The sequence below is a fragment of the Euprymna scolopes genome, chromosome 44, assembly GCF_053919585.1.
Source record: "Euprymna scolopes isolate OS-2025 chromosome 44, ASM5391958v1, whole genome shotgun sequence".
NCBI classification, from domain to species: domain Eukaryota; kingdom Metazoa; phylum Mollusca; class Cephalopoda; order Sepiida; family Sepiolidae; genus Euprymna; species Euprymna scolopes.
In genome coordinates, this window is record NC_136525.1 from 282,111 (window position 1) to 302,773 (window position 20,663).

Below are 20,663 nucleotides of genomic sequence, written 5' to 3' on the forward strand. Positions count from 1 at the left end.
ATATATATATATATATATATATAATTATTTCAACTGGCAAATAAAGTTGCAGTTCATTCGAGCTACGAAATTATACAAACCGGAAGTCCAAGACTCGAGATTCGTCGTCATTTGGGTTCATCAGTTGAAAACATCTGAACTCAGGATTTGAAACCTGAATCTCTTGCATGCGAGGCGACGACTCGGCCACCTGACCAACCGCGCAACACGCAAGAACTTCTACCAGCTAACACATATATAGCAAAACGCGGCGAAATCCGACTATGAAATATACCTACTTCGTCTTAAACAAGGGGTTTGGCCATTTTTCTTTATATATATATAATCCAAACAACTTGTGGATTTTGCATTTTTTACAACGTTATATAGTCATATACACGCGCGCGCGCGCGCGCACGCGCGCGCGCGCACGCACGCACACACACACATACACACACACACATACACATATATATATATATATATATATATATATATATACATATATATATTCATATCCATTCATGTGAAATCTTTTTATCATTTTTTTTTACCTCCTATTCCCCTTTCCTGGCCCTTTTTTTTTTTTAACCAAGTAAGATCTGTGACTTACTTGTTGTTTCATTAAATACTTTTACATGCAAAATCCGATCTCGCATTTTGCTAATTCCTGCCCTCTGATGAGAAGGAGAGTATTTCTTCGAAACTCCGCGGATTAAGGACTATCCACTTATCTTGTGCTTCCTTTTTAAAATTAAATATGTTTTTAACTCTTTTTCAAGATGTCTTTTAACATGTTTTATTAATCATTTGTTCATATACATATATATATATATATATATATATATATATATATATATATATATACACTTAAAAAGCTATACCTTATAGAGACAGTAGAAACAAGATGAACAGTTTTCTGTTAACATCAACTGGCCTTCACCTTCGCACATGCACATGGCAAACATGTAGTTTCTTTGTTTTTTGCTAGCAAAAAAAATTCTTTTAAATGTACAAGGCGTTTTTACAAAACATTTTGATAAAACTATTTAAACAAAACTTTTAATAAAACAAAGGAGTGATTTTACATTTTAATAATTACGTTATTTTTTGTAGGGATAATAAATATATTGTTTATGTAAAGTTGACAATTTTTCGGGGAGGAACAGAATATTTTCCTTCAATGAAAACAGGAATAATCAGAATCCTAAATAATTACCGTTTGTCTTTGAATGTAGAGAAATCATGTTGACCAAAAGCTGTTCTTCTTGCTCCCTCTTTTTCTGGAGACTTTCAACCCTAATTGATCCCATTTTATTAATATATTAGAATTAGAATTATATATATGTACATATAATTCAAACGACTTTTGAATTTTGCACATTTTTTTTTATTTACGAACGTTTATATATATATATATATATATATATATATATATATATATATGATTATACTATAAAATATATAAAATTTTAAATTATTTTTTTCATTATTTGAAGACTATTTCGATGATTTGGAATTCCTTTAAGCCGATTCCATGTTAGTAGTTTCTTCTGGAAAGATAAGTGCTCTGGATGCCTTCCTCTGGTTATTGGCGGCTTCGATGCGTGCCTGACTTTCCGAAAGGCGTCTATGCAAATTATGGCTTTCTGAGAGGCGACGGGCTATACTCTGTTCTTCAGTGGGGCGCCCTGGTGACGTTTCAAAGTTATCCGACATGCGTCCAAACATTCCCTGGCCACCTTCCTGGTCGTTAAATTGGCTCTGCGAGTACATGAAATGATCGCCCATCCGGGGACGATAGTACATGGAGAAAGAATCGTCCATGAAACGACCTGGAGAATACATACGACCCATCATCGAGCGATTGTACATGAACGGATTCATGCCTCCATGGTACATGTCTCTGTACATATCGTCGTTGAACATGCCTCTATTGAAGGAGTGGTCTCCAGAACCGAACCCGTACATACCGCTGTACATAGAACGGGGGCTTCGCATCATATCATAAAAGTAGGGGAACCTGTCGTTATCCATGTAGTGCTCCTCCATAAATAAAAAGCGACTCGGATCAACGATTCTACCTTGGGAGTCAATCATCCTGCCGCAAAAGTCCATGGTCATTCTTGACATTGGTTCCATAAAGTCGCCGAATCTTCGGTTTTTTCCGGGTTTTGCCACAAGATCCCGTCGCATCAATTCTCTTTGTGACTTCGGAAAACTCCTCATGCAGTTATGGCTGAAGTCTCCGAATTTGGATTGGGGCATACCCATCCCGTCGCAATGCATAGTGTCCATGAAAGTATTCATCTCCAAAAGTGGGTGATTTTCGAAACTGAAATAATAATAATAAAAAAAAACAGATATGAACGAAAGAAACAAAAGTAAAGCAAAGAATACGGAAAAAATTCGTTGTTAAAGCTTGCAGTTATTAGTTAAATCAGCGGATATTGCACAAAGCCAGAAGTTGGGAAAAGCCGGCTTTCGCACAGAGACACGAAAATAACCGAGAACATATCAGGAAATGCCGACAGGTTTGTTCAAGTTCAGAGTCTTAATAATAAAAGTCTTTTTACTTATATATTCTTGTCATCAGAAATATACAAATAAAGTCAATCCGGTCTTGTTACTGCCTCAAAATGTCAGTGCACATCAGAGGGCCAGGTTTTTTTTTATACAATTGAGGTTTTACAGCTTTAAAAGTCTGAACAATGTAGCTGATATCAGATTCATTAAAAAGGGATTCCAATTTGGAACCATCTGTTGAAATTTAATAATAATAGCATATGTATCCATATCTCTCCCCCTCTTTTTTCTCTCCCTCTCTCTTACTATCTTTCTAACTATATGTTTCTATCTCTTTCTCGTTTTTCGCCACGAAGAAAGATTTGTAATCAGTGTAGTTCCCATCTTTATCGACGACGGACGGGTTATTCCAGTTCAATGTTTCGAATTTTTAAAATCCTGCTTCAATATTAAGATAAAATTCTAATTTCATAAAAAAGTATTATTGTTCGATTATTGTATACATTGTTCAATTCCAACACCAAACGTTCCAGATCAGATAAATAATTCTCAGGAAAGAATTAATGACTATTAAAAGTACTTCTAATGACACAGAGAACTCGAAGAGAAGGTCCGTCAATAAAATATAACAGACAACATATCAACTCCTTGGTGTAAAGATGTGCATGTCGTTTTATATCGTGATTAACAACCGAGAATTTGGTTACCGTGCTCAGGACGTTCCAGAAACGTCTTCACGACATGGACACAGCAAGTCACTCTTCCATATAAACGGTCGTGTTATAAGCAGGTTTTTATTACCTACCGATGTTACATAATGAAAGTCGTGTTTGAGTGGAAAAAGCCAGCAGTAACGGAAGTTGCGAAATCACGTAATTTTCGAATTAAGATTTTCGCTCTCTTTTGGCTGGCAAAATTCAAGCAGAAAATAGCCACATGCACAGTTCATCTGGTGTTGTTGCTGTTGTTAAATATAATTCATTCATTTCGAATGAATCAGGTTGCTAACATCCCTAAGTTAAAGTGTTTATATGGAATGAACTGGATTCAAACTTGGCACATCCAGGTAGTCAGTACGTGTCGTTACCTAATTAGCCAAAATCACGTCACTGGATTTGTTGTAGCGAGACAAGATTTCCGTCTATCTGTTTATATTTCTCTCACATGCGTAAACAAGTTATTCGTCTGATTTTTTCATTTGATTGTTTTGTTAAATAAACCTTTTATATAAACATCGGCGCTCAAGTGAGTTTATACACAGACAATCAATAATCAAACAGAAAGTGTCATAAAGCGCATTATGTAAAATTTTATACATATAATAATAATTATGATAATAATAATTAATAATAAATATCAATAATAAAATATCAATAACAAAACTCAAAATAGCAGTAATAATAACAATATTAATAAAATAATATTAATATTCATAATAATACTAATGATATTATTATCATATGAAAGATGAGAAATAAAAGTTATATATAACTTTATTATATCATCAGAACAATTAGGAAAAGTTAAGAGGAAAATTAAGAAAAAACCTTTTCAGGCCATAGCATGATTACCATTATTTCATAGTGGTATATATATATATATATATATATATATATATATATATATATATATATATATATATTCACTATCGCTTACATATGAACTATCCTTCAGATTCACCTGTATATGTTATAGCTCCTATTTAATTACTATTTACCGTACTATTATAGTCTTTCATTCTCATTTTATATCTAAATGTCATTAAGCAAGTTTTTTCTATATTTGTTTTTTGTATAATTCTGGCCCTTCTCCTCTTCTGATGAGAAGAATTTAGCTTCGAAATGCCATGGCCTAAAGAGGTTTTTTCTGAATTTTCCCCTTACCATATCCTTATTGTTGTGATAATAAAGTTATATATAACTTTTATTTCTCATTTTTCATTTAATTTTTTTTTTTCCTTTTAATAGTGTTGAGCTTTTCTTATTTGGATAAGTTTAAATTTTGCTAAAGATTTACTCTTTGATAAAATAATTATATAAATTATATAATACTAATAGATATTATAATAATTCTCATTTTTAAGGTTTCTTGTGAAATTATTGATTCTATTTCATCAATAGGCTAAATTCCATTAATGCATTTTTTCTACATTCTGCATAATTTGCGTCGAATTTAGGATGAAACCGACATACTACACGGAAATATTCTTACACACACACACACACACACACACACACACACACACACACACACACACACACACATATTCAAAATCGATAAACTAGAAATTTACAATCCCGTTTTCTGTGAAATTTTATAACAGTGATTTCCGATTTTATCCGAGCCGATTAGCGAATATACTTCCGGTTTACCGTTTTGAAATGACGAAACATAACGATTCTGACTATAATACACTTTTTTTTTTAATCGTTAAAATAGTAACACAGAAATTATTATTGAATAAAATAAAAATATTTTCAGTCAATGCGGAACTATTTTTGCCCATGCACCATGAGTTGATGACTTCCGATTTACAATATTTCAATATCTGTTTACAAACTTTTTCCCCCGAAGACCCGTCTCACATTCGTATATAACAAAACATTTGTTGTTGTTTTTTTGTAGATTTCGGTGTGCTAAAAACGAAACTGTAAACCATTTCCGTCGCAAAAAATACTTTACATGATATGAGGAATTTACTTTTCCGAAAACTTGGTGATCACTTTTCCATGTAAATTTAACACGAGCACTCACTTTCTGGCCACCTGAGAGAGGGGGCATTTTCTTTCGTTGTTTATTGCATATAAGGTTTTTTTGATAAGGCCGTTTGGTCCGCGAGTGCATATTTACCAGCCTTCGTGTATGCTCGCGCGTAGCGTAAACGATGGCTAGGGCTGTGAAATGGAAAATAGTCCCAGAATCCAGGGAGTATTACTATGCAAAGGAAATCAAACAAAAATAAACACACAAAAAATGCCGCTCTCTCACGTGGTCACAAAGTGGGTGGCCATTCCAAGTTACATTTACATCGCAAAGTGATCACACACTTTTCGAAAAAGTAATGTCTTCATATCATGAAAACTACTTTTTTTGCGACGGAAACGGTCTGCAGATTCGTTTCCAGCACACCGATCTAAATCTACAAAGCATTATTTTCTTATATACAAATGTGGGGCAGGCCTTAAAGTAAAATAATACCGGATTTTTTTGGGACAGATTGGCCGTTTAGTTGTACATATATCCTCACACCAGGTAATCACTAAAAAGGACTCTTAAAAGTCGTCACTCGTATCGAGCAAAAGTTTGTTTACATGTTTTACAACCTTTAAATGGGTAAAATATAATAACATACTTATTGAAAATGTGATCATGTGCTTAACAAATTAAAAAAAAAAATAAACTGCAAGATGAAGTTTTTAAATGATTACATGTCTTTCATTTTATTTAGAATGACAAACATTAACCAATAAAAATGAAATTTTCGGTTCTTATGTAGTTTTGGTGCCGTGCTGAAATATATCGTTATTATTTGGAAACCCATTCTTACGGTGTATGTGAGGGTGTTTTCTAACTATTTTGTGCTTCCACCTTACATTTATTAGATATCAAAATAATATATGTAAACATAATACTGTTCCCATCTGCCATCGTATGCACCCGGGAACAATATCTTGTGTAAAATTAAACCACATTTTAGTGCTTATGCATTTTTGATATCACGCTATTTTTACATAGTTTTTTTTTTTTTTTTTGGTTAGATTAAACTTTCACGATATCTTTTTATTTTTTTATTTACTTTTACTATCCTTCCCATGTTATGAATGCCTTTCAAAATATTAACATTCTTCTTTCAGCACAGTAATAAAAAATATATAAGTACCCAAAATTTTCTTTTTGTTACTAAAACTACAAATTGTTAGGTGAAAGTACAGTTTATTATGCATTTTTCGCATCGTGCTGAAATAATAACTTTTTTTTTATTTTTTACATTGGCGAGGGGAGGGTGTTTTGTAACTATGCTGTGCTTTCAGCTACAGCTGACAATTTATTATTAAACAATAAGATAGCGTGAAATTATAAAAAAGGCAGATTTGCCGTTTAGTTGTACAAATAGCCTCCAACCCTGTTATAAAAAGGGGACACGTTGGGTCAACGCCGGTGTACATATATCGTAAACAGAAAGTTTTTTTTATATTTACGTGATTATTGAAAATATAATCCTGTGATTAAAATCTAATTAAAATTAACAACGGTGTTTAACAAATAAAACAGAGAAGTAATGAAAGATGAAGATTTAAAATGATTAAATGTGTTTTATTTTTATAATTTATAAATGAAAACATTAAACAATATAAATAAAATGTTGGTTTTGTTCTCGAAAAGAAATAATGAAAGATGAAGTTAAATATTGCATTATTGTGGAGACGCATCATCATATGCATCCGTGTACAATCTAAAATGTAAAATCAAACCAAAATCTTATTTGTATTGTTCAATGTTTTAAATTTTAAATTATAAAATAACAATTGTGAATTATAAAATAAAACACATTCAATCATTTTAAAACTTCATTTTTCATTTCTTTTTTATTTGTTAAACAACGTATTATTTGTATTGTTTAATGTTTTAAATTTTAAATTATAAAATAAAAATTTTGAATTATAAAATAAAACACATGCAATCATTTTAAAACTTCATTTTTCATTTCTTTTTTATTTGTTAAACAACGTATTATTTGTATTGTTTAATGTTTTAAATTTTAAATTATAAAATAACAATTTTGAATTATAAAATAAAACACATTCAATCATTTTAAAACTTCATTTTTCATTTCTTTTTTATTTGTTAAACAACGTATTATTTGTATTGTTTAATGTTTTAAATTTTAAATTATGAAATAACAATTTTGAATTATAAAATAAAACACATTCAATCATTTTAAAACTTTATTTTTCATTTCTTTTTTATTTGTTAAACAACGTATTATTTGTATTGTTTAATGTTTTAAATTTTAAATTATAAAATAAAAATTTTGAATTATAAAATAAAACACATGCAATCATTTTAAAACTTCATTTTTCATTTCTTTTTTATTTGTTAAACAACGTATTATTTGTATCGTTTAATGTTTTAAATTTTAAATTATAAAATAACAATTTTGAATTATAAAATAAAACACATTTAATCATTTTAAAACTTCATTTTTCATTTCTTTTTTATTTGTTAAACAACGTATTATTTGTATTGTTTAATGTTTTAAATTTTAAATTATAAAATAAAAATTTTGAATTATAAAATAAAACACATTCAATCATTTTAAAACTTCATTTTTCATTCCTTTTTTATTTGTTAAACAACGTATTATTTGTATTGTTTAATGTTTTAAATGTTTAATTATAAAACAATCATAAATTATAAAATTAAACACATTTAATCCTTTTATTTGTTAAACAATGTGGTTAATCTAAAATAAATTATACGTAAACAAACTTCTTGATATATTCCGGTGACGACCCAACGTGTCCCTTTTTTATAACAGGGTTGTAGGCTATTTGTATAACTAAACGGCAAATCTGCAAAAAACAAAAATAAATATATTGTGACATTATACGTCAGTCGATTGTTAGGGGTTTGCTTTTTTACCATAAATTGTTAGGTTAAAGTTCCCCACCCCCCAGAAAACTTTTAACAGTGAAAATACACTTTTTTTTTTTACAAGAAGTTGATTTTTGTAAAAAAAATATGAATGCTTTTCCTTCATTAAAGAAATTTTTAGGTGACATACAGATACGTTTCTACAAAGAAAACCGTTATTTTATTTAGCCATTCTTACCATGGGGAGGGTATGGTGTTTGGTAACTATCCTATGCTTTCAACTAACAATTTATTACAAAAATAAACAAGTCTTAACGTGGGGAGAACTGTGGTATTCATTCGAAAAGCCATTTTTAATATGGCGTTCTTAATATGATGATTTTGCAATTACACCAAATTGAGCCACAGCAACGCGTGACATGGTACAGCTAGTATATATATATATATATATATATATATATATATATATATATATATATATATATATAAACTCTTCTGAATATTTGCTCTCCGCAGTTAAAATTTCATAAATAGGGTAGTTGGATTTGTAGCACACTTACGATTTTGTTTTAGTCAGAGAAAATTGCTGCTAAAGGGTCAAAATTGAAAAATAAAATAGTTTACCTTGGTAGGGTAAGTTGAATAAAACATTACTCCTGCCGAATCTTTTGCGTATGCTCAGAGTCTCTTAATTTTTAACATTTCGTATCCATCGCTCTGTAGCTCGAACGGTAACGAAGCTAAAGAGATAAATAACAACTAAGACTGAACTTCTCATTAAAGTTAATCCTCTGTTGATGATTAGGGTTATTCATTGAACATTTGAATAGTCAAGTCGCTGCCTGATGATATCTGTTGTTTGATTGAAACAAGTGGCTGTTTGTAGCAGCGGGATGTGAGCATGTTTATATAACAATAAACAAGTATTATCAGCTCTTTTTATTGAGCACTATCTAACAACCTCGTTGAATTCATTAGTCCATTACTTTTGAATAAAAAAAAACGAGTATATATATACATATATATATATGTGTGTGTGTGTGTGTTATTATAAATTATATTAAATTATATCTATGTACATATAGACACTAGAACCTCATGCATATGCATACATCTGTGCAAGAAATCAAGATCAACGCTAGTCGAAGGATTCGAACCACTTTTGGCTCCGTTAGCAAGGAACATATCCCAGTGCACGAAATTAAGGAAAAATTATAACATTAATGAAGCATAACCTTTAATATGGAGGATCTTAGAGTAATAGAAAGTTACGATCTCGCTTGAACGTATTTAATTATTTATACGTAATATATAACGCACTCAACCATAGTACATATGGTCTGAGGTTCGAATCTTAAAATAGTCAAGCTACACTAACAAGCAATAGTACAGAGAAACACATGTTCGTAAATTACTTTTTATAAGTAGAATAATAAATAACTAAATAATATTTGTTTATTTGTTTTCGTCCAAAATATATGAGCGATTTAAATGAGGAAAAATATTTTCCAGTTCTCGAAAACACTAATAAACATATTTAATTATCAGTAAAAAAAAAAATCAACAACAAAACAAAGTTTCAAAGCAATAAAAATAACATATACAGTCATCAAGGTACTCGTGGCGTAACGGTCAACGCACTCGACCATAGAATATATGGTCTGTGGTTCGAATCCTAGAATAATCAAGTTACGCGTCTTCTTTTATATGTATACTACCAAGCTGCCCAGCATTACCTGGTCGTAAAATACGCTAAAATATGTTATTTTGATTAATGCAGATTAGGTATTCATTATTATATTATATTGAACCTAATATATAGTAATAATTTAAAAAGTTGAAAGAAAAAAAAAGAAATGGCTCGCGCGCCATCACCGAAAATCGAAAAAAAAAAGCTTACGTTTGACGTTCTTAGTTATAAAAAAATGTTTGCTCTACGGCTAAAAATAAAAAAAAAACATTTACCAATACTTTTACGTTCTACTTTGACCCGGCAAATTCTATTTTTTTTTAAATTTTACACATTTGCACAAATTTCAAATTTTTTTAAACAAAATATATACGTACGCAAACATAAATCTAAATATAAACACATATATATATATATTACATATATATATATATATATATATATATATATATATATATATATATATATATATATATATAAAGAGATTTGTGTTTATTATAACCTTTTTACGCAAGCATTGCGCAAGTATAAATTATGTAGAATATCTACATGAATATAATTACACGTAATAGTTAACCAAAGATGATCATCCCATAAGAAAACCTAAAAGACTAATAGGGAATTAAATAAAATAAATGTTTAAAAGAATATGCAAATAAGCTATATTTTTTGCAGATGAATGCAAGTCCACGCCCTATATATAACAAGTTTGTATCTTCTTGGTAAAAAAAAATAGGAAATAAGCAAAAAAAAAAACAAATATATATATATATATATATATATATATATATATATATATAAATTATAAAAAATACATTGCAATCAAGCTACAATCAATCATCCGCGTTTCATTCCTGTAGGTAGTTTATTTTAATCGCTATATATTTTCAAAGCTCTACTCATGCATTAAGCACTACTGATGTAAATATTGAAATTTGATACAAGAAATGTCTACCTTTACATATTTTATGTGATAGCATGAAAGATATATATATATATATATATATATATATATATATATATATATACATCGAGTTTTGTGTGTGTTTTATTTTTAAATAAATTTTGCTTCTTTTCGCTTGTGCAATATATATATATACATATATAGAAATATATTTATATACATATATATATGCTATCTCTTTCTCTCTCTCTCTCTCTCTCTCTCTCTCTCTCTATATATATATATATATATATATATATATATATATATATATATATATATATATATATATATATATAATATTTTATAGAGGGAATTAAACTTGGAGTCCAAAGAGCAGAGTTTATTTTTATGTATTGGTAAATGTATTAATACTTTTAACAGAAAACAGTGCTCATTGTGCTGTAGGTATATAATAAGCTCAATGGGTACAGTTATACTAGAGCTATATTAATATTGAGTAAAACGATTCATAATTGTTAATTAAAATCATTTTCATAAGAAAAAACAAACAAAATCAATTCGAGTGTACGATCGTTTCGGAAACGATGTTCATTTTATTGAAATAGACTAGATGTCTTGAATAATAACTTGATAAAAGTATTTTTCTTTAAACAAAGTCTCCTTTATTTACTCCCTATTGTTCTGATGGGAAGACCTTTTTATAAAGAAAAAACTTTTATCAAATTGTTGTTCAAGATATATTGTCTATTTCAATAAAATGAACACTGTTTCCGAAACGATCGTACACTCGAGTTGATTTTTTTTTGTTTTTTCCTTACGAAAATGCTTTTACGTAACAATTATGAATCGTTTTACTCAATATATATATATATATATATATATATATATATATATATATATACTAGCTTGCTTTTAACAGTTTATTTCGCTTAAAAAAGATAGTACTTTAAATATTTGGAATTTTAAATAATAAAAACAAAATCACCTATATTCATATAAATATTTATAAACAACTTTTTAAGCTTATACGAATTTATTTATCTTTTAAATAAATTATTTTTATCATTAGTAATAATAATAGTACTAGTACACTTTTTTATTCATATTATTTTTTAATTGTCATATATATATATTAGTGAAATTATATATATATATATCTATATATTAGTGAAATTATATATATATATATATATGCATATGTATATGTATATATATATATATATATATATATATATATATATATATATATATATATATATATATATATATATATAGTGATCAAATAATTGCGAGTAGTTTGTACATTTAGTAATTAGAGGATTGTTTTTTTTTCTTTTTTTTATTTGAAAATTATGTTTGTAGTTGAAACCAATCTTTTAATTTGTGCACTTTCCAATGATGATCTGCTTATGCAACTGCGATATCTATCCTCCACCGGGATGCTTTTATTCATTTAATGTTAAAACGATATTTTTTAAATATTTTATTCATCCATTTTCAATATTTACTTCAATAATCTCTATAAGCGGGACTTTGTATGCGTGTGTGTGTATTTGTATGTCTGTGTGTTTGTGTGTCTATGAGTCCGTCTCCTATGGACTCGAAAACGGTTAAGTTGATTTTTATTAATTTTCACACGAAGCCACTTTATGTGTCTGGTAGTGTTAGTGGATAGGTTTTGTGTCCAAGTATAATAAATAAGTATCGATAATCGATTATCAAATTAACCCGATGAATGAAGGAATACGAGATTTCGACAAAGCCTAAAATCACAAGTGCATTTCAGAAGTTTTATGACTGCACATAGACAAAAAGGCCCAACATATAAAATCAACAGTAGATTATTTGATATGGCAGGGGCGCGTCCAAAATGGATGCTTCTGTCTAAAGCACAATTTCACCATGATACTTGACTTTTGCATTTTAAACTTAAATTCAAGCCATTATCACCACACAACCAGTAATGCCAGGCATACAAAATCAAAAGTATGATTTTTGATATGACAAGGTCACGTTTGAAATGAATTCTTCCGTTTGGAGCACAATCGGAACATGATACATGACTTTTTCATCTTAAACTTCAATGTAAGCCATTATATCTAAAAAATAATTTTATAAAGTCAACAGTTTCTACAGTGCAATGTAGACTACAATATATTTTGGACTAATTCACTGAGGGGAGACGTGTGAAACTTTCTCTATGTGCATTGTGATGGGTTCCGGTCAATCAATCGATTTGATTTTAAAATGGGTCATTTGATCGATTTTAAATACAATAAAAAATATAGGAGTGTGAAACATTCGTTGATCATCATTTAATCCCGAGCAACGTCAGGTACTCTGCTAGTACTCAATATGGGAATTAATCGAGGTAGTAAGTTATAAAAATATATATGGCAATAAGTTACACAGAATTTCTCATGTCAAAATCCCCTTAGAAACTCGTCGGTCAAAATGGCTTTATGTAGGTCGCCATATATTTTCATTACTTACTATATATATATATATATATATATATATATATATATATATATATATATATATATATATATATATTCAATTCATGCAAATTATATATTTATTATTATAGAGCCAATTCTCAATCGATCATTATATGGTACCTAATATCTAGTAGAGATATCCAAAGTAAAAAATATATATGATTTAGGTGCCATCAGCTAGAATCGAAATATTTGAGCTACGCTCATACGCATATAAATAGTTCTAAAATAACATTATTCAAGTTATGAATATAGATTTGTGCATGTAAATAAGTTTAGTCGATTACTCTTGCAAGGTCAAGTAGTTTGTTGTTAATCTTGACCACATGGCAGCAATTTTTGATTGAGTATATTAAAAAGTTTGTTTTAACTATTTTTGAATAGAAAAAGTAGTTTTTAATATCGATGTCAGAGTGATAAAAAACTTAACTTTTTATATATATATATATATATATAGACTGATATATATAACTTTATATATATATAAAGTTATATATATATAACTTTATATATATATATAAATATACATAACTTTATCTATCTATCTATCTATCTATATATATATATATATAATAGATAGGTAGATAGATAGATAGATAGATAGATAGATAGATGGCATTTTGTCTACGTGGGAAATTCCACACACATGAACCTTATGCGCCTCGGTGTGTTTTTAGCTAGGTTTTGTATCGGTGGCTGCGATAAGTATTGAACACTGATAATCAAATAAATTCTATTAAAAAAGGAACAGTTTGATTTTTACCAAAGTTAACACTCTTATACAGCCTACTATAAGTGCATTTGAAGAGTTTTATCATTACAAAACTAGAAGGGCATGACTTGTAAAGTGAACAGTAGTTTCTTTTATAAAACAGGAGCGTGTTGAAATGACTAGTTCTGTTTAGAGAACAGGTGAGCCATGATACTTGACTTTTGCATTTTAAATTGTGTGTGAGTGTTATGTATATGAGACTTACCTCAGTAAGATGACGGGGGTCGGCGTTATTTTGAAGAATGTTGTTTTTAAGACTGGTTCGGCTGAGAAGACAACCCTATCGACTTTTGCACGGTTCTTATATCGACAATCCACCCACTCGAGCGGCGAGGAGAGAAGTAGTATTCGTGTGAGTTGTGGCTTTTAATCGGGGGGAGGATAGGTGGATGGGGGTTAGCGTGCGTGTGAATTGGACCGTCGCTGGTTATTACGGTTAATCAACCCCGGTAATGATGAGGGATTAAAGACAAAGAGGAAAAACAGAACAAGCAAAAACATCGAAGTGAAAGAGCAGATGTTGCAAAGAAAGGATAAGAGGAGGAGGAAAATTCGGGATAGAGGAGGAGGAAGAAGAATGGGAAGATGAAGAACATAAAAAGGATGGAGACGATGAAAAAGTAGAAGTAAAAAAATAGAAATGGTTTAAAGAAGATGGAAAAGAAGAAAAATAGAAGAAGAAGAAGAAGAAGAAGAAGAAGAAGAAGAAGAAGAAGAAAGACAGAGAGGGAATAAGAAAAGGTAAACGAAGATGAAGAGGAAAAAAAGAAGATGAAGAGGAAAGAAAAGAGAAGAAAGTAATAAAGAAAATAAAGGTAAGCATCGAAGCACAGAAATTAGGAACCCGTGACTTCTGGAAAATCTACAACAGTGTAGTAAATAATGGGTAATCAACTATTCCCCCACTATCCAACAATCATGAGGTTGTTTGCTCAGCAACCGAGAAGGCTAACATGCTTGCCAGTCGATTTGCCTCAAACTCCACACTGGACCCTGATAACCACTCCCTCCCTGACTTTCTTTTGCGGACAGACGCCACACTAGACGATATGAAAATCGCCCCTTCTCAGGTGCATGCTATCATAAAAAATCTTGACACTTCAAAAACATGTGATCTCATCGCGGCTGTGCTATTTAAAAAATGCTCCGCCGAAGTTGCTCCAGTTCTCTCCAAACCTTACAACAAATGCCTTAATGAATCTTGCTTTCTTGCCTGCAGGAAAACTGTTTCTGTGGTACCAGTTTTCAAGAATTCTGGCGAAAGAACTGACCCAGTAAATTATCGCCCCATTAGCCTCCTTCCGTTTTCGCCAAAATATTTGAGTCCATAATAAACCAAGCTCTAGTCCATCACCTTACAGAAGCTAAACTTCTGACCGACCAACAATATGGATTTAGGAAAGTCCGTTCCACAGCAGAAATCCTAACTGTAATCTCTGAACGTATATACCATTCACTGAACAAAGCAGGGGGAGGGTAGAGTGGTAGCTCTAGATATATCTAAGGCTTGTGACAGGGTATGGCATGATGGTCTTCTCCGGAAAATCAGATCATACGGTATCACTGAAAGAATACTTAATCCTTCTTAGATAAGAGAAAAATCCAGGTTGTCCTCGACGGTCGTACATCTAAACAATATTATATAAATGCGGGAGTGCCTAAAGGGTCTATCCTTGAACCTGCATTATTCCTAATATTCATAAATGACCTCCCTGACAAAATTGTCTGTGAGATGGCTATATATGCTGATGACACCACGCTCTATAAAAGACACGACAGGAAAACAAATGAACACATATCTAAAGAAATGACAAAAACACTAGAAGATGATTTGTAGTGGAATGGGGACAAAAATGGATGGCCACATTCAATGCTGCCAAGACTAAACCTGTTTCCTTCAATAATTAAAAGAAACCTTCTCTACCACCAATAGCAATGGCCAAATACTCTTTATCTGAAAGTACATCCTTTAAACTCCTCGGCCTAACGTTCACAGGAAACATGAGTTGGACCTGGTGTATCTAGTACTAGTCTCTCGCTCCTAGACAAGGTTCAAAAGAGAGTCGCCAACCTGATATGTCCTGAACTGTCATCTAAGCTTCAGTCTCTGTCTCATCGACGAAATGTTGCATCCCTCTGCCTGTTCTACAAGTACTTTTACGGTGAATACTCCGACGAACTGCAAGCATTTGTACCCCCTCAACGTAATTACCCCCGATAAACCCGACAAGCAGCTAAATCCCACCCTACACAGTAGCGATCCCTAGATGTAAGAGAGCTTTCTACTCTAGTAATTTCTTCCCCAGAACAGCTAGACTTTGGAATTCCCTTCCGGGCCCCTGCTTCCCCAACTGTACTAAAATACAGAAGTTCAAGTGTAACGTAAACCGACACCTTGCTGCCCAACTCCCTACATGATACCCCTGTAGCTTATGTCCCTGATAGTAGCCCCCTACATCAAAGTTTGTTTGGGGTGAAAATGTAATGAAAAAAGAAAAAAAAGAATAAGAGAAGTAAAAGAAAGAAGAAAAAGGAAGAAGTGGAGGAAAAAAAGGAAAGTAGAAGGGAAAAAGAACAAAAATAAAAGAAGAAAATGACAGTGGAGAAACAGAAGTGGAATGAGAAGAGAAAAATAGAAGAAGAAGAAGAAGAAGAAGAAGAAGAAGAAGAAGACAAAAAAGAAACAAGAATAAAAGTAAAAATAAGAAGAAAAATAAGAAGAATAAGAAGAAGAAGAAGAAGAAGAAGAAGAAAAAGCAGAAGAAGAAAGGGAAGAAATAGGCGAAGAAGAAAACGAAAGGGAAGAAAAAAGAAGAATAGGAAAATTAAGTAGAAGAAGAATAAGAAGAAGAAGAAGGAAACAAGAAGTAGTAAAAAGAGAAGTAAAAAAGAAAATAAAATGAAAAAGAATAAAAAATAATGAGGAGGAGGAAGAAGCAAAAGTAAATACAGAATAAAAATGAAAGCACATTATGAAAGTAAAAAAAGGAAAGAAGAAGAAAGGGAAAGAGAAGAATGAGACGGATCAAACGAAAAGAAGGAAAATAGAAGAAAGATAGGATGCAAAATGAAAACTGAGATGATAAAAGAATGATAGAAAGAAAGAAAGGACGGAGAGAAGAATTTAAGGATAATGCTGAGGAATGAAAATGATGAAAAAGATGGTGATAAAAAAAATGATGGAGAAAAAGGGAGACATGATTAATAAAAAAGTTATTATAAAGGAAAAGGGGAAAGAAAAACACCTGTCGTAAAAAAGGAAATGTAAAGGATACGAAAAAAGAAGAAAAGGCAGCGGAAAGAAAAAAGATCTGAAAAAAGAAGATAGAATTAAAAATAGGTGAACGAGAGCGAAGAAAAAAAGAAAAAAAGAAAAGCTAAAAATGAAGTGAAGACAAAGGGAAAAGTAGACAAAAACAAAAAAAAATGAACTGAAAAAGAAATGAAAAGAAAAAAGGAAATATTTTATTGATAAATCAATAATTAAAAAAAGAAACATAATTGTACAGTACAAATGATAATCACTTTATCAGTCACCAGGTTCATAAATTCCAACTCACTTATAATGGATAACAATATATATATATATATATATATATATATATATATATATATATATATATATATATATATATATATATATATATATAAATTGTGTGCACTGCTTGAGCAAATCAACTGGCCCATTGAGTTAAAAACGGATTAAAGTCTTCTTACGCAATTGGTGATCATTTTCCTAATAGATTCTGACAAAACAAAATGTCTGATTGACTTACCAGGATAAGTGTGACACGTGACTATTGTTGTTCTTGTTCTTGTTATTATATTGCGTTTAGCCTTTTCAATAAAAGTCCAATTAATTTATTATTCGAGCGAAAAATGTGTGTGTTTTTATTATTCAATTTTCACCCCAAACAAGGCACAGTGCCACTTTGAAGCAGGGGGCTACTATTAGGGACTTAATTAGCGGGGTCATTATGAAGGTAGATGAGTAGAAAGATGTTTGTTAACATTACACTTCTTCATTACACTTTTTCCAAAGAAGTAGAAGAAAGACTAAAATATTTACATATAAAATTAAATAACCTTCAAAATATGTGTCACATTGACCGAATAGTAAAACTTGCATTAAAAAAATAAATGCATTTTAAAACGTGGCTCGAAATCCCCAAAGAGTAAAATATGTATTAATAAAATTAATGCGTTTCAAAACGTGGCTTACATTTATCAAAGATTAAAATCTGTATTAATAAAATTAATATCTTTCAAAAACATGGTTTGCAATGACTAAAGAAAAAACTCCGTATTAATAAAACTGGTGGCATTCAAATCGTTGCTTAAATTGATCAAATATTAAAATGTGTATTGATAAAATAATTATCTTTCAAGACGTGGTTTAAATTGATCAAATATTAAAATGTGTATTGATAAAATAATTATCTTTCAAAACGTGGTTAAAATTGATCCAATATATATATGTGTATTAATAAAAGCAATGCCTTTCAAAATCGTGGCTCAACATGCTTACTTATACTGTACTTATGAAATTAATGTCTTTAAAAACTTGGTTCAAATTGATCAGAGTAAAATTTGTAATATTGATAATAAAAACTTTTCACAAGGTAGCTCAAACTAACCGGAGTATAATATGTATAAATAAATTTAATGTTTTCCCAAACAGTCGATCAAAATGACAGAAGAATAAAAACTGGAAATATAAAACGAATGTATTTCAAATCATTGCTTGAATTGAGCTTTATTATTAAAATAAATATCTTTCAAGACATGGTTCAAATTGATAATAGATTAAAATCTATATTAATAAAATTAATGTTTTTCCAAACCGTGGTTCGAAATGACCGAAGAATAAAAACGGTATATAAAAAACGAATGTCCTTCAAAACGTGGCTTGAATTGAGCTATATTAGTAAAATATATCTTTTAAGACATGGTTCAAATTTGTAACAGAAAAATCCATCCGTTTATTTATTGCGGACTATTATTCCCATTTTCTAGTAGTTGTTCCGGCCAACAATTCGTCTGGTCTTCGTCAGGTGGTTAACCGCGGCAGGATAGGAACGCCGACTCTCCTAATTACATCCTTAGCATTTACTGCCTCTCATAGCTGTCGCTATTACACTACGTTTTGGAATAGTTGGCCGAAACATCGTGAAACTAGAAGATGAGGATAATAGTCCGCAATAAATAAATGGGTAAATAATACAAATTACTCATCTCAATAAGAATTCTAATTAATTAAATAAGATAAAAATCTGTATTAATAAAATTAATGTTTTCCCAAACGGTGGCTCGAAATGACCAAAGGATAAAATCTGTATATAAAAAATAAATATCTTTCAAAACGTGGCTTAAATTTATCTAAGACTAAAATCTGTATTAATAAAATTAGTGTCTTTCAAAATCATGGCTCTAAATGACCAAAGAGTACAATCTGTATTAACAAAATTGATGCCGTTCAAATCAAAATAAATATCTTTCAAGACATGGTACAAATTGATGACAGATTAAAATCTGTATTAATAAAATTAATGCTTTCCAAACCGTGGCCCGAAATGAGCAAAGAATAAAAACGGTATTCATTAAACGAATGTCTTTCAAACCGTGGCTTGAATTGAGCTATGTTAATAAAATAAATGCCTTTCAAAATGTGGTTCAATTTGATAATAGATAAAAACCTGTATAAATGAAATTAATATTTTCCCAAACCGTTGCTCGAAATAACCGAGGGATAAAAACTGTTTATATAAATAAATATCCTTCAAAACGTAGCTTTTTATCCATTATAAAAATCTATATTAATAAAATAACTGTCTTTCAAAGTGTAACTCAAATTGACCGGAGTAAAATCTATATTAATAAAATGAATGCTTTTTCAAAAAAGATTAAATTGATCAAAGATAAAAATCTGTATTAATGAAATATATGTCTTTTAAAACGCAGCTTGGTCGAAGACAACAATCTATATTAATCAGATGAATGTCCGTCAATACATGTCTCAAATTGACTAAAAAGTAAAATCTGGAACTCTAATACAAATGTCTTTTAAATCGGGTTTAAAATCGGGCGAAGAGTAAACGTTGTTTTATTAAAATGAATGTCTTTAAAATTGACCAAAGAGTAAAATCTGTTTAAATTAAATGAGCGTGTTTCAAAACATGGAACAAGAGTTAAAATCTGTTTTCATAAAATGTGTTAAATTGATCAAAGAATATTAATAAAATTAATATTTTTTTGAAAACTCAGCTTTAATTGAACGAAAAGTATATATATAAGTATATTAATAAATGTATTTTTTAGCTACAATTAACCAAAGATTTAAATCTGTATTTATAAAATAGAATGTCTTTCAAAATGTAGCTCAAATTGACCAAAGAGTAAAATCTGTATAAAAAACATGTCATTCAAAATGTAATTCAAAATGATCACGATCAAAATCCGTATTCAGAAATGAATGTCTTTTAAAACGTAGTTCTAATTAATCAAAGATTAAGATCTGTGTGGATGAAATATATATATATATATATATATATATATATATATATATATATATATATATATATATATATGTATATATATATATATATATATATATATATGTATATATATATATATATATATATATATATATATATATATATACCAAATTGACCGGAGTAATACAATGAATGCCTT

At 29.9% G+C, this 20,663-nt stretch overlaps 1 protein-coding gene across 1 annotated transcript; it reads right to left on the reverse strand.

Moving 5' to 3' along the window:
- Positions 1-1,025: 1,025 nt before the first annotated feature.
- Positions 1,026-14,308, reverse strand: LOC145268639 (uncharacterized). The gene is made up of 2 exons (XM_080124116.1): positions 14,176-14,308; positions 1,026-2,314 (listed from the first exon to the last, which is right to left on the reverse strand). Exon 2 carries the CDS (start codon positions 2,287-2,289, stop codon positions 1,504-1,506), a length of 786 nt encoding a protein of 261 aa, XP_079980242.1. The 5' UTR covers positions 2,290-2,314; positions 14,176-14,308; the 3' UTR covers positions 1,026-1,503.
- Positions 14,309-20,663: the final 6,355 nt, after the last annotated feature.

What these genes read in the sequence shown, in the direction of transcription:
- LOC145268639 (XM_080124116.1), bottom strand. Translation starts at nt 2,289, where the DNA reads ATGAATACTTTCATGGACACTATGCATTGCGACGGGATGGGTATGCCC.